The 12,972-nt window shown below is 42.2% G+C and overlaps 2 protein-coding genes across 5 annotated transcripts in view; one reads left to right on the plus strand and one right to left on the minus strand.

Annotated features, from left to right (window-relative positions):
- Shroom2 (shroom family member 2) overlaps positions 1–12,972 on the minus strand; it is a 1,329,704-nt gene that overhangs the window by 717,334 nt on the left and 599,398 nt on the right. The gene's annotated exons all lie outside the window — the stretch shown is intronic.
- Smc1a (structural maintenance of chromosomes 1A) overlaps positions 1–12,972 on the plus strand; it is a 58,148-nt gene that overhangs the window by 36,214 nt on the left and 8,962 nt on the right. Inside the window, exons 20-25 of one of the 4 annotated variants that reach the window (XM_051142115.1) lie at positions 5,665–5,821; positions 6,237–6,391; positions 6,505–6,656; positions 7,890–7,959; positions 8,206–8,316; positions 8,553–8,815. In XM_051142115.1, coding sequence (XP_050998072.1) covers positions 5,665–5,821; positions 6,237–6,391; positions 6,505–6,656; positions 7,890–7,959; positions 8,206–8,316; positions 8,553–8,636 — 729 coding nt within the window. In that variant the 3' untranslated portion in view covers positions 8,637–8,815. Of the gene's footprint in view, positions 1–5,664; positions 5,822–6,236; positions 6,392–6,504; positions 6,657–7,889; positions 7,960–8,205; positions 8,317–8,552; positions 8,816–12,972 lie in introns of those variants that run through there. The other 3 variants (XM_051142112.1, XM_051142116.1, XM_051142113.1) reach the window with 3 other exon arrangements.

Genomic DNA, 12,972 nt, shown 5'->3' on the forward strand with positions numbered 1-12,972 from the left:
CTCCCATCCTCAGTAGCCTCTTTTTCACTTTTATATTACATGTTACCTCTCCCCCTCACCCCCCTTCTTTTCTCAACACTTGTTGTGGTCTCCTATCTAGTCTTATAGTCTACCCACTCTCCCAACCCCTTATTTACACCCAGACAACCATTAAAATGAGAGGAAACATGGAATCTTTGCCTTTTTGAGACTGGGCCACCTCATTTAATATTCTTTCCACTTCATCCATTTTCTCGAACATCTCACAATTTCGTTTTTCTTAACAGCTGAGTAAAACTCTGTTATTGATATACCCACATTTTCATCACCCGTTCCTCTGTTGAAGGACATCTAGTCGGGTTTCATTTCCCTGCAATTGTGAACAGTGCAGCAGTAAACATGAATGTGCAAGTATCTCTGTGGTAGAATATGTGCTCAAGAATAATATAGTTGAGTCATATATTAGCTCTATATTTATTGATTTTTGTTTATTTTTGGAGGGGGTGGTTTGAGACAGAGTCTCTCTACAGCCCTGGCTTTTCTGGGGCTTGCTATGTAGACCAATCTGGCCTCAAAGGCACGGAGATCCTTTCGCTTCTGCCTCCCAAGTACTGGAATTAAAGGTGTATCCCATCAATGTCGGCTATCTTTAATTTTTTGAAGAGCCATGTTGATTTACTTAATGGCAAATATTTACTTTCCTAGTAGCAGTGGATAAGTGTCTGCTCTTTTCCCACAGCCTCACAAGCACTTGTTGTTATAACTTTTCTTGATCATAGTCATTCTGACTAAGGGTGAGATGGAATCTCAAAGTAGTTTTAATTTGCATTTTCCTGCTAGCTAACAGTAATAAACATTTATATATGTATACATACATATGTAAGTATATATTTACATTGAGAGAGAGAGTGAGTGAATGTGTGTGTGTGTGTGTATGTACACATATATACGTATGTATGTACATATGTACACTGGCACATGTATGGAAGTCAGAGGACAACCTCCTGGAGTCAGTTTTCTCCTTTTACCTTGTAGGTTCTGGAGTTTGAACTCAGGTTTGGTAACAAGTGCCCTTATCCACTGAGCCATCTTTCTAGGCCTTTTGAAATATTTTTTCGCCATTTGTGTTTCTTCTTCTGAGAACTATCTGTTTGTTAATTAACCCTTTTATTGACCATCAGTATTGTAGCTTAGGTATTTTGCTTTTTATAATTCTTCTCTATTCTAGATATCAATGCCCTGTCTGAGGCTTGACTGGCAAAGATTTTCTCCCATTCCGGTAGGCTGTTTGTTCTGCTGATGGTTTCTCTTGCTATGCGGAATTTTTCTTTACTTTTTAGTTTTATTTCTCATCTATTGGTCCTTGGGACTCTTTTCTATGTTATTTCAGTCCTGTTCAGAAAGTTCTTGCTTATACCTGGAACTTCAAGTGTGTTCTTTATATTTTCCTGTAACATTTTCAGAGTTGGAGGGTTGTTGGTGAAGGTGGTGGTTTTTTAAAGGCATGTGCCACTACTGCCCAGCCTGAGTTTAAGGTTTTAAAATGAGTTTTTCAATCATTTTGAAATGATTTTTGTTTAGGGTAAGAGATATATTTTCCAGTACATATTCTTGATGTTTTTGTCAAAAAAGGTAGCCATAGCCCTCAGTTTACTTCTGGGTCTTCTGTCTCATTCTTTTGGTCTGCATGTTTGTTTTTGTGCCACTACTAGTTTGTTTTTATCACTATGTTGGATGGGTCACAGGCCTGTAATTTCAGCTGCAGGGAGATCTGACATTTTTGGCTTCCCTGGGTACCTGCATTCACATGTACATGCACACAAGGCACACATAGCAGCTTTGGGTCTTTTGTATAAGATCAAGCCAGGCAACATTCTAGCATGGCCAGCTTAGAGAGATGACACAGCAGTTAAAAAGCACATATTGTTCTTGCCGAGGACCTGAGTTTGATTCCCAGCACCCATTTCAGGCAGCTCACAACCACCTGTAATGCCAACTCCAGGGGATCCAACACCTCTGTCCCCCACTGGGCACCAGCATTCATGTGTATAAACCCATATACAGGTACATACACATAATTTTAGAGAAAAACAAAAAACACATTCTAGCATGAAAGGGGAAGAAGCTCAGAAGCCCTCACACCTAACGAAGAGCTGATATGGTTGATAAGTTCTGGGGGAGAAAGCTAGCTTTCTTTAAGGAAACATAAATTTGAAATATGGACTGTGTTCCAGTGGATGCTCTTATACTCATTGTTATGTGGACAACACATATTGGACTCAGTGGCATTTGATGTTTTTAAGTTTTATTTATTTATTTTTGAGAAAGAACATGAAGTTGGGTAGGTAGGAATAACTTGGGGTAGTGGAAAAATAGGAACAACATACTGCATGAAAAAATTTAAACAAATTTATAAAAAGAGGACAGGAAGTTGAGGGATGAAGGAATAGAGGTAGACCTAGGACCGTGGTTCTCAATTTTTCCTAATGCTGTGGCCCTTTAATACAGTTAGTGCCTCGTGTTATGGTGACCCTCAACCATAAAATTATTTTTGTTGCTATTTCATGGCTGTAATTTTGCTGCTGGTATGAATCATAATGTAAACATCTGCATTTTCCTGTGGTCTTAGGTGACTCCTATGAAAGTGTTGTTCAACCTCCCAAAGGGGTTGTGACCCACAGGTTGAGAACCACACTGATCTAGGAGGAGTTAGGGGAGGAGGGGGGTGAATATGATCAAAGTACATTGTATATATGTATGAAATTCTTGAATAACTAATAAAACATTAAAGTAAATAAAAATATTACTTTGGTAAATTACATTTATTGTGTTGCATATGTTTTAACTATTAATGTTTTATTAATTAAATGTTGTTTGCCAATTTCACACATGTACCACTCATAAGCTCTCCTATCTCTCTACTGCCTCTATTCTACCCACTCCACTTCAGAACAAATCTCTTTCTTGTGTTCATGTCTACTTGTTTTGTGACTCGGTGAGTTTAACTGGGGCTATCCAAATGAACACAGCTTTAGGGCTCCCTGTTGGAGCTTGGTCTCAGCACTAGGTACATACTGGAGAAAATGATTTTACCTCTGTCAGAAACTCAGTAAGCAGTAAGAGGGATGACCCCCATGAGCACCAGTACCTTTTTCTTCCATCACTGATTGACAGGGACTGTCTTGTGTGGCTCGATGCAGGTAGCCATAGTTGTGAGTTCTTGATTGTATATGTTGAACTAGCCTTGCATCCTTGGGATGTAACCTACTTGGTCATGATGTATGCTCTTGATGTGTTCTTGAATTCAGTTTGTATTTTCCTGAAATTTCCTGTATCTATGTTCATTGGGAACACTGGATCTATAGTTTTCTTTTGTCATTGTGTCTTACCTGATTTTGGTATTAGGATAATGCTGGCTTCAAAGAATGAAATTGGTTATGCTCATTCCCTTTCTATTTCATGGAACAGTTTAACAAGTATTGAGATTTTCCTTTAAAGTTTGCCAGGTGTGGTAATACTTTAATCCCAGCACTTGGGAGACAGAGGCAGGTAGATCTCTGTTTGAGGCTAGCCTTGTCTACAAAAGTTCCAGGACATCCAGGGCTGTGAGACAGAGAAACCTTGTCTTGGAAGTAAAGAAATAAATATTTTATTTAAGTTTATAGCTTATTAGAATGTAAATTTTAAGGGCGAGAGACATTGCTCAGAAATTAGGAGCACTTACTGTACTTACAGTAAATCCAGGTTCAGTTCCTAGCACCCACATGATAGCTCACAGCTATCTGGAATCTTTTTTAATATTTTTCAAATATTTATTTATTTATTATGAATACAGTGCACATTAGATCACATTATAGATGGTTGTGAGCCACCATGTGGTTGCTGGGAATTGAACTCAGGACCTCTGGAAGAGCAGGCAGTGCTCTTAACCTCTGAGCCATCTCTCCAGCCCGCTATCTGGAATCTTTATTTCCAGGAGTTAATGCTATTTTCTTTTTCTTTTTTTCTTTTTTTCAAAAAATTTTTAAAAATATATTTTATTAATTTTCATATTACATCTAAATTGTTATCCCATCCCTTGTATCCTCCCATTCCTCCCTCCCTCCCATTTTCCCCTTACTCCCCTCCCCTATGACTGTGACTGAGGGCGACCTCCTCCCCCTGTATATGCTCATAGGGTATCAAGTCTCTTCTTGGTAGCCTGCTATCCTTCCTCTGAGTGCTGCCAGGCCTCCCCATCCCTAGAAATGATCATAATGAGTGAGTTAACCCAGAAACAGAAAGACTCAAATGGTATATACTCACTTATAACGACACTAGCCCAAGGGGCACGTCCCATGAAAGTCTTCACTTATCAGGAAAGTGGGACAGAAGGGAGGACATCATATTGGGACTCTAGGTGAGAGAAGCATGGGAGAATGGGGAAATAGAAGGATCCAGAGGGTCCTAGAAACCTACAAGAAGAACATTATGATGGGCAGATCTGGGCCCAGGGATCCTGCTCAAACTATGGCACCAGACATGGAATATATGTGCAGTAAACATCAAATCCCTACTCAGATCTAGCCAATGGACGGGACATTCTCCACAGTCAATGCTATTTTCTGTTTAAAAGGGTTTTCTAAACTCTAAAGATATCTATGTCCTCCTTGCTCTTTAAGTCACATTGGTCTCCTTGGAAATAAAAATGTATGTTTTGTAAAGCCTTTTATAATCTGTGCTTTGCTTGGCTATGTAGCTTCTTCTCTTTGTGCCTCCCCAGCACACTTCTGTGAGTGCATGAGAATGTAATCATGTATGCACACAAATTATTCGTAGTGCTATATTGAGTCTTTTAAAAGGGAGTTTTTGGCTTCTAAAGTTGATTATTCTTGAATTGCTTTTAATTCAGTGAATAATCTATGAGGAACCTCCATCTCAGCTCTTGCCTGTGATGTTCTCAGTTGAGCACAGAACCACATCTACTCTTTCCTCTTCCACTTTTCATCCTATAGGCTAACTCATACACACACCCAGAAGCTTTCCCTAACTGTAGCGTCTGAACCAGGTTTCCTTCTTGTGTACTGATTCAACACTGCTTGTCACTGTCTTTACATTCATCCTGTACTATTCTTGTTATTGACTTAGCTGTATTTCTCTGTTAGCTTCCTGAATTCTGTGAATACAGGAACAGCTCTTGGTGGATATTCTGTTAAGTGGTTATTAACTAAAAGTGGCAGTGAGGCATAAGTTCAGATATGCATTTACAGTAGCCATAAGGGGCCCCAAACCAAAACTGAGTGGAATTTGCTCAAATACAGTGATTTAAGAGAAAAGCATATGATGCCTTAGTTATCATGGATCTGTAGGTGGAAGCCAGAGCAGCTGTGCGGGCATAGGTTACCCTAGGAAGGTGCTGGCTCATGGCTTGGGCTAAGAGCCAGAGAAGGCTACTAGCAGCTGTTCCTCCAGAGACAAATAGGTTGGTAAGATCTGAAGGAAGAACTATAGGTGAGAAAGCCACATTCACCTAGAATTTCCAGTGACAGTTGGAACAGTTATGTCAAGCTAGGTTTTGTGAAAGATACGAAGCTGGAGAATAACTTGCCTTCTACATAGGAGCAGACCCCCAAGCTCCATTCATCTCCCGGGTAGTCAGGATTCAGGGTCACATGTTCCTTACTGTTGCTGGGTATGGGGTTACAGGACGCACAGGCGGAGGAAGAAATCAAGCAAGAGATGAACACGCTACAGCAAAAGCTGAACGAGCAGCAGAGCGTGCTTCAGCGGATTGCTGCCCCCAACATGAAGGCCATGGAAAAGCTAGAGAGTGTCCGAGACAAGTTCCAGGAGACCTCAGATGGTAAGACTGCCATTTCTTCTGGGCTTCAGAGGAGAGCAGACGACTGAAGGTATGATAAGGCCATACTGCTATATCATGCCAGCTCCTGTCTTTACATACTTTTATACTTAAAATTGTTGGGTGTCCTAAACATTGGGCGTTATCTACTTGCTTTCTAGGGAGCAAATGATGGCACCAAGATAACTGCCAGAGTACATGAGTACATGGAGGAATGTATGTTTGTGTTACTCTAGGCCTAGACTGCACGGTAGCCACCTCACTGAATGCTGATCCCTGTAGGGCCCTTTTCAGCATTTCTCTCCCTCTGGAGGTTGTCACTAGAATTTTCACTTACAGGTCACTCTGGCAGTGTGGTTCTCAACCCTGGCAAAACTCATGGCACTGAGAGGTCATCATCTGCTCTTTTTTCTGACAGAGTTTGAGGCAGCACGAAAGCGAGCAAAGAAGGCCAAGCAGGCATTTGAGCAGATTAAGAAGGAGCGCTTTGACCGATTCAATGCTTGTTTTGAATCTGTGGCTACCAACATTGATGAGATCTATAAGGCTCTATCCCGAAACAGCAGTGCCCAGGTAGACTGGAGCCCGTGTGCAAGCAACTCCTACCATTCCTTCTTGGTTGCTCCTCTTCCCACACCATGCCCATTCACATTTCCAGGTCCTCACCCACCTTTTTCTTCCCCTAGGCATTCCTGGGCCCCGAGAATCCTGAAGAGCCCTATTTGGATGGTATCAACTACAATTGTGTAGCTCCTGGCAAACGTTTCCGGCCTATGGACAATTTGTCAGGCGGGGAGAAGACAGTTGCAGCTCTGGCCTTGCTTTTTGCTATTCACAGGTAAGCCTCTGCTCCCTAGGGCAATTGGTAGAGACACAGAGCTGAGGCAACCAGAGGCTCTGGGGCCAAAGAATATGCAGAGATATGCATAGGTGAAGGTGTTTTGGTATCTGGATTATCTCCCATTTCCGTATCTATCTACAATAGTGTATCTGGCCTTGGTTTTTCTGGATCTGTCTTCCCCATCTACCCATATCCACTCAGCCTATCCTCCTGGTTCCTTCATGTATTTAGTCTCACTTCTAGGGTTTTCTTCACATGGTTTCTGGTAAGCTCGTTCTATACATATATAACGACACACCTCTTCATTCTCCTCCCCTTCCTCTGGGAAGCCCTCTTTGACCTCTGACCTACCTTGACACCTCCTATCCCACGCAGTAGTACCCAATATGACCCCCTATGACTTAGCATTTGATTATACAGCATCACTTTGTATTTCTTGAGTGCTGCTCTGTACCAGACCCTATTGAAAGCTTGGGGACAGGTGAGTCAGACGTGGTCATTGGCCAAAGGAGCTCACAGACTAGAGGAAGCCAGACACAGGAACAGACAGTAGTGTGGGTGGTGTACATCCACAGAGGAGGGACGCCTGACGCAGTGTGTGAGTGGACAGGGAAAGAAAGCATGAATAGTGTTTGAGGACAGGAGAGGTGGCTCAGTGGTTAAGAAGAGTACTTGTTGCTCTTGTAGAGGACCTACGTTTGGTTGCCACACCCACGTGTTGGCTCAGAAACATTCATATTGTTACTTTCAGGGGTCCAATGCCCTCTTCTGACTTACATAGGCATCAGGCATGCACATGGTGCACATATATACATTCAAGAAAAGTGCTTATATATATAAAATAATTTTTTAAAAGAAAAGTTTGCCAAGGAACCCAGCAAGCATTTTTGGCTGAACCTGTCGCATGTATGAAGGCAAAGAGGCATGCCATCAATATGTATGTTGGTATATAGTAGACTTCCAGATAGCTTGATTATTCAGGACACTTGTGTCACCAGCCAGCCTGGAAGTTCCTGGAAAAACAACAAAAACAAAAAACAAAAACAAAAACAGAAAACCTAGGGGATAGTGGTACGCAGAACCAAATGCAAAGGAGGTGATTCAGGAGCCTGGGCAACTTTAATTTTTAAGACCTGGGTTCCTTACTCTCTGAGTGCAGTTGACCTATTCCAACTGTGGGGCTGGCCCACTCTTTTCTTGGTGTTAGCTCACCTATTCATTGCCTCCCAGCTACAAGCCAGCCCCCTTCTTCGTCCTGGATGAGATTGATGCTGCCTTGGATAATACCAACATTGGCAAGGTGAGTGCAAGAAAGGTGAGGCCTGGGGGGGAAGTCCCCAAGCTAGGGCTGGTTTTCAGGTAGCAACTCCTGATGGTGCCCTAGCTAGTTCTCCTGCCTATTCTATGTGCCAGGAGGATTGGGCCGTCCTCATTTTGACAATCAGTAGCCTTTTCTTAGTCTCTCTTTCCCTCTCCTTCCTTCACTTACTTTGACTAGAAAATGGGAGTGTTAAGTCTTGAGCCCTGCTAAATACTTCTCCCACAGGTGGCAAATTACATCAAGGAGCAGTCAACTTGCAACTTCCAGGCCATTGTCATCTCTCTCAAGGAAGAGTTCTACACCAAGGCTGAGAGTCTTATTGGAGTCTATCCTGAGGTAGTGTGGCTGGGATCAGGAGCCAGGCCTCTCCCCGCCCAACTCCCCGGGCTGCAGTGGAGGGGCAAAGGGTGAAGGAGTGTAGGGAATCAGGCCCTGAGCTGTCATCTGGGTTTGTTGGAGCCGAAACAGTGGAGACAGGAGGAAAATGCAGAGGTAGGCAAAGAGGGAAGGCATGTGGGATTGAATGCTTTCCTAATTCTCTCCTGACAGTTTTTTTTTCCCCCCTTCTTCAGCAAGGGGATTGTGTGATCAGCAAAGTCCTGACCTTTGACCTCACCAAGTACCCAGATGCCAACCCCAACCCCAATGAACAGTAGCAGAAATTTTGCCTTCTTGTCTGGATCCCTGAACTGCCCTTCTGTCTATCTTCTTTCCTGGATCTCTCTCATCACCTATTATCATGAGTTCTCTGGACACTGTGCTCCCTGATGTTTGTGTACCTGTGTGATTGCTTGTGTGTATATGGATTTGTTTGCAAAATAAATACTGGAGACCTGTTTTTGTTGTTGTTGTTTTGTTTTTGGAGACGAGGTTTCTCTGTGTAGCCTTAACTGTCCTGGACTCACTTTGTAAACCAAGCTGGCCTTGAACTCACAGAGATTCGCCTGCCTCTGCCTCCTGGGTGCGGGGAGTGCTGGGATTAAAGGCGTGCACCAGCATGCCTGGCTTGGAGACCTGTTTTAAGGGGGCCTAATCTGAGTTTGATTCCACGGGAGCACAGGATGGGCAAAAGTACCCTAGACCTCATAGGAGTTTTAGGCAGTCGCTAAACTGCCCTCTTTCACTCTTTCATATACTCACTTTTTTGTGTATTCATCTGACACATAATGAGCACCTTCTATTTGTCTGGGTCTATGTTTAAACTACTGAGTTGAGTCAGGGACCATTTCTTTCTGGTAAGGAAGTGGGGTGGTAGGTTCGTAAATTGTTCTGATTAGCCAAATATCACAAGTACCTTGAAAAGAGGATTATTACTGCCATGCTTTGTAGAAAAGCTCACATTTGAGCCAGACTTTGACAAATTGTTAAGATTTAGTCGGGGACTAAGAGTAAAGGATGTTCTGAGGAGAGACAGTTACAAATCTGGTTCTACATTTTAACACTTACCTGTTTGTTGCTGAGCAAATCATTTGATCTTTCTTTGTCCTGGTTCTCATTTGTAAGATGGTGCTAACATTTACCTACCTTTAATGGTGTTTGTCAGACTCTCACTAAGAACCTTGTCCATGTGTAGAGCACCACTCGATGCCAGCCCCTCTGAATCCAAGTCTTGTTCCTGGGCCTGGAAGGGCTTCTGACCCTTATGAGGGACAGAAGGACCGACCACCTCTGGGAGGTGCTGGATGCTTTGGTTACTGGAAAGAGCCAGGGCACAGATAGGATTTATCTCATAGAGAGCCTGAAGAAGCCATTAGCTTCAATCATGTATGATAACTGTGTGCTTAGGCCCCGAGCTGCATTGTCAGGAACTAAGTCTAGGCCACTTGTCAGCCTATCATATTAAGCTGTGGTTGAGAATTAACCTCGTTAGCTATAGTGACTGCCGGAAATAAAGCCTGGTTCAGCCTTTGCTGAGCCACAAAGGTCATCACACTTGCTGTATCCCAACTCTTATATTGCTTTTTTGTTTGTTTCTTCCCTCCCCCCACTCCAGACATTTGATGTTTATTTATTTTTTGCCGTTGAATTTCTTTTGTTCTTTCTTCTCAAGTTATAGTTACATGCTTGGTAGATCTTCCTCCATCCTACCACACCCAGCATCCCCTATGTCACTGACTTCTCATTTAGCAATATGCTAATGAGTATTGCTGAGTCTAAGTTTTTTGGTTTGTTGTTGGATGTTGTGGCACACACCTTTTTCTGGTTTACTTGTACTATTTTTATTTGTGTGTGTCGTGTATGTATAATACATGTGTGCATCAGATCCCCTAGAGCTGGTACAGTTAAAATGAGCTGCCCCACATGGGTGCTGGGAACAGAACTCTAGTCCTGGAAGGAGCAGTACATGCTCTTAACCACTGAACCCTCTCTCTCCAGCCCCAATGACACATACCTTAAATCCCAGCACTTGGGAATCTGAGGCCAGGGGATCGAAAGTCTCAAGTGGGTACAGTTTAATCAGGACTGGTTGCTCAGTGGTAGCCAATTTATGAGGCACTGACTCCATAGCTTTGCCCAGAAGTTGAAATTACATAAGAAGTACATGGATCCATTCTCTTTTTAAGAAATTACATTGTGGGCGGGCATGGTGGCCCACGCTTTTAATCCCAGCACTTGGGAGACAGGCAGGCAGATCTCTGAGTTTGAACTAGCCTGGTCTACAGAGCAAGTTCCAGGACAGCTAGAGCTGTTACACAGAGAAACTCTATCTTGAAAAAGAAAAAAAAAATTACATTGTAGGTTGATGAGATGGTTTGGTGGATAAAAGTACACACTGCCACAGTGTAATTTCTTAAAAAGAGAAGGGTGGAGCACATGGTGAAAAGTGAGACCTAGCCCCCGCAAGTTCTCTGACCTCCACATATGCCCATATACATACATACAGGCATACAAAAACATTGTTTAAAGAAATTTTTATCATTATAAAGGTAGTCTCATTCTATTGCCAACTACTTCCCCCCTTCATTTAATTTCTGTTGGTTGTCCATCTAGCCTTTGTTTTTAATGTTTTACATACATACATACATACATTAATTCACTAAAAGTATTGTATCTAATGAAAATGATACTTTAATTGTACCAATTTGCTTTCTTTGCCTAACAATGTTTTTGAGAGTTGTACAGTACAGATTAGTGTATCTTTAAAATGCTGTGCAGATTGCCATCCTATGACGGCCACATCCAACTTAACCGTTTCTCTTCGGAGACAGTGACTGTTCAGTTTTTGCTACAAAATACTATATAGCATTGCTGTACCATGTGAAAGTTTTTCAGTGTGTATCTTTGTGTTGATTCCCAGAAAAGGAATTATGGAAACATAGACTATTTATATATTTGTTTCTAGTAGATATTTCTGAACTGGCCTCCAGCACTGTTCACTCAATATTTTTCTTGACGTGATCTGAGCTCTGTCTACAAGTTTCATCCCAAGTAACACTATCCATGAAATCACAGGTTTAATGTGATAATTACATTTTCTTATGCATGTTAAAAGGCATGACTAAGCAAGCTTATTTTCAACCAAAGACATACCACCATTGGCCCATGTGCCATCATTTGGCAAATGCTGGCACAGTTGGAGGATCAGACTCAGTTCTAATCCTAACTATAGAAACTTGGACAAGTTACAAAGCCTCAGTTGCCTCAGTTTTAAAAAAAGATGACAAAACACCTACTTGCAGCCCTGACAGGAAGATAATGTGGAAGATATTTGAAGCAATTTGGCTGACATACCTATTATTATGACAGCTCTAAAAACATCTTCTGATTTTTATTATTTTATGTGTATGAATGTTGTGCCTGTATGTATGTCTGTATACTGTGTGTGTGTGTCTAGAGAGCACCAGATCCCTTGAAATTGGAGTTACAGACTGGATGGTTGTAAGCCACCCTGGGTGCTGAGGCCAGAACCCATGTAACCCTGGCTGTCCTGGTACTCACTATGTAAAGGAGGCTGACCTCGAACTTAGAGATCCACTAGTCTCTGCCTCCTAATTGCTAGGATTAAAGCTTAGGCCACCACTGCTGACCCCACCCCAGATTCTTAAAGATAGCGCTTGCTATTCTCTGTGCCTTAAAGTTGAGAAAATTGACCCTTTTCCACAAGGGGTTAAATGCCCCAGATAACACTGAGCTTAAACCCAGGTGTTTTTGGTTTGTCTGTTTGTTTTTATTCATTCCAGTGCTTTTCTATTACAGCAGTGATGAACATGTTCGCCTATACATCAGGAGCACTTGTGAGGTCCACCCCCCCTTTTAAAAGATAAAAGTAATATATATATATACAGGTAGAAATTAAAATAGTACAGCAGGGCTTGTAATGAAAATCAGCAGTTATCTTCCACACCCCCACATTCTAAAGGATGTGGAGCTTTTCAAAAATAAATTGCTCTGGTCCCACCTCTGGAAATATGATTCAGTAGGTGTGGATAATAACCCAGATAACTAACCCTCTATGTTATGGGATAGAAAGGATTACATGAGATGCCGTAGACTATGGCCCTGGCACAAAGGAACACAAGTGCTTCAAAGAAGCTTCAAATTCAGGGGCAGGTGAGATTCAAATGGATTAGTGATGGAACCTAGACTTGTGCTTGCCCCCTGCTTCTAGCTCACTACTTTCTAATGGACACTATGGTGTGTTTCTAAGCAAGCTGGACCCCAGGAGAATCCCCGTTCCTTAGAAGGAGCTGGGTTTACCCGATTAACTTGCTCCAAGGAGTTGAGTAGTTTTCACACTAGTATCTCGTTTAACTGGACACTTGAATCTGGAAATCTTAGTTTTGCACATCTAGAATATAAAGATGAGTCAAGTATCTATCCTGCCTTTGAGTAGTCCAGTCCTGTCTGGTTGGAAGACAATTCCTAAGCATCCTAGGTAATCAGCTCTGTCAGAAGCATAGGAAGGGTGTTAACAGACATTCAAGGGAGATATTTTCCAGCCCAGGGGGTGATACTTGAACTGAGACTTGGATAGGAATTGGCTAGTTCCTT

This window comes from Acomys russatus, chromosome X (genome assembly GCF_903995435.1).
Source record: "Acomys russatus chromosome X, mAcoRus1.1, whole genome shotgun sequence".
NCBI lineage: Eukaryota > Metazoa > Chordata > Mammalia > Rodentia > Muridae > Acomys > Acomys russatus.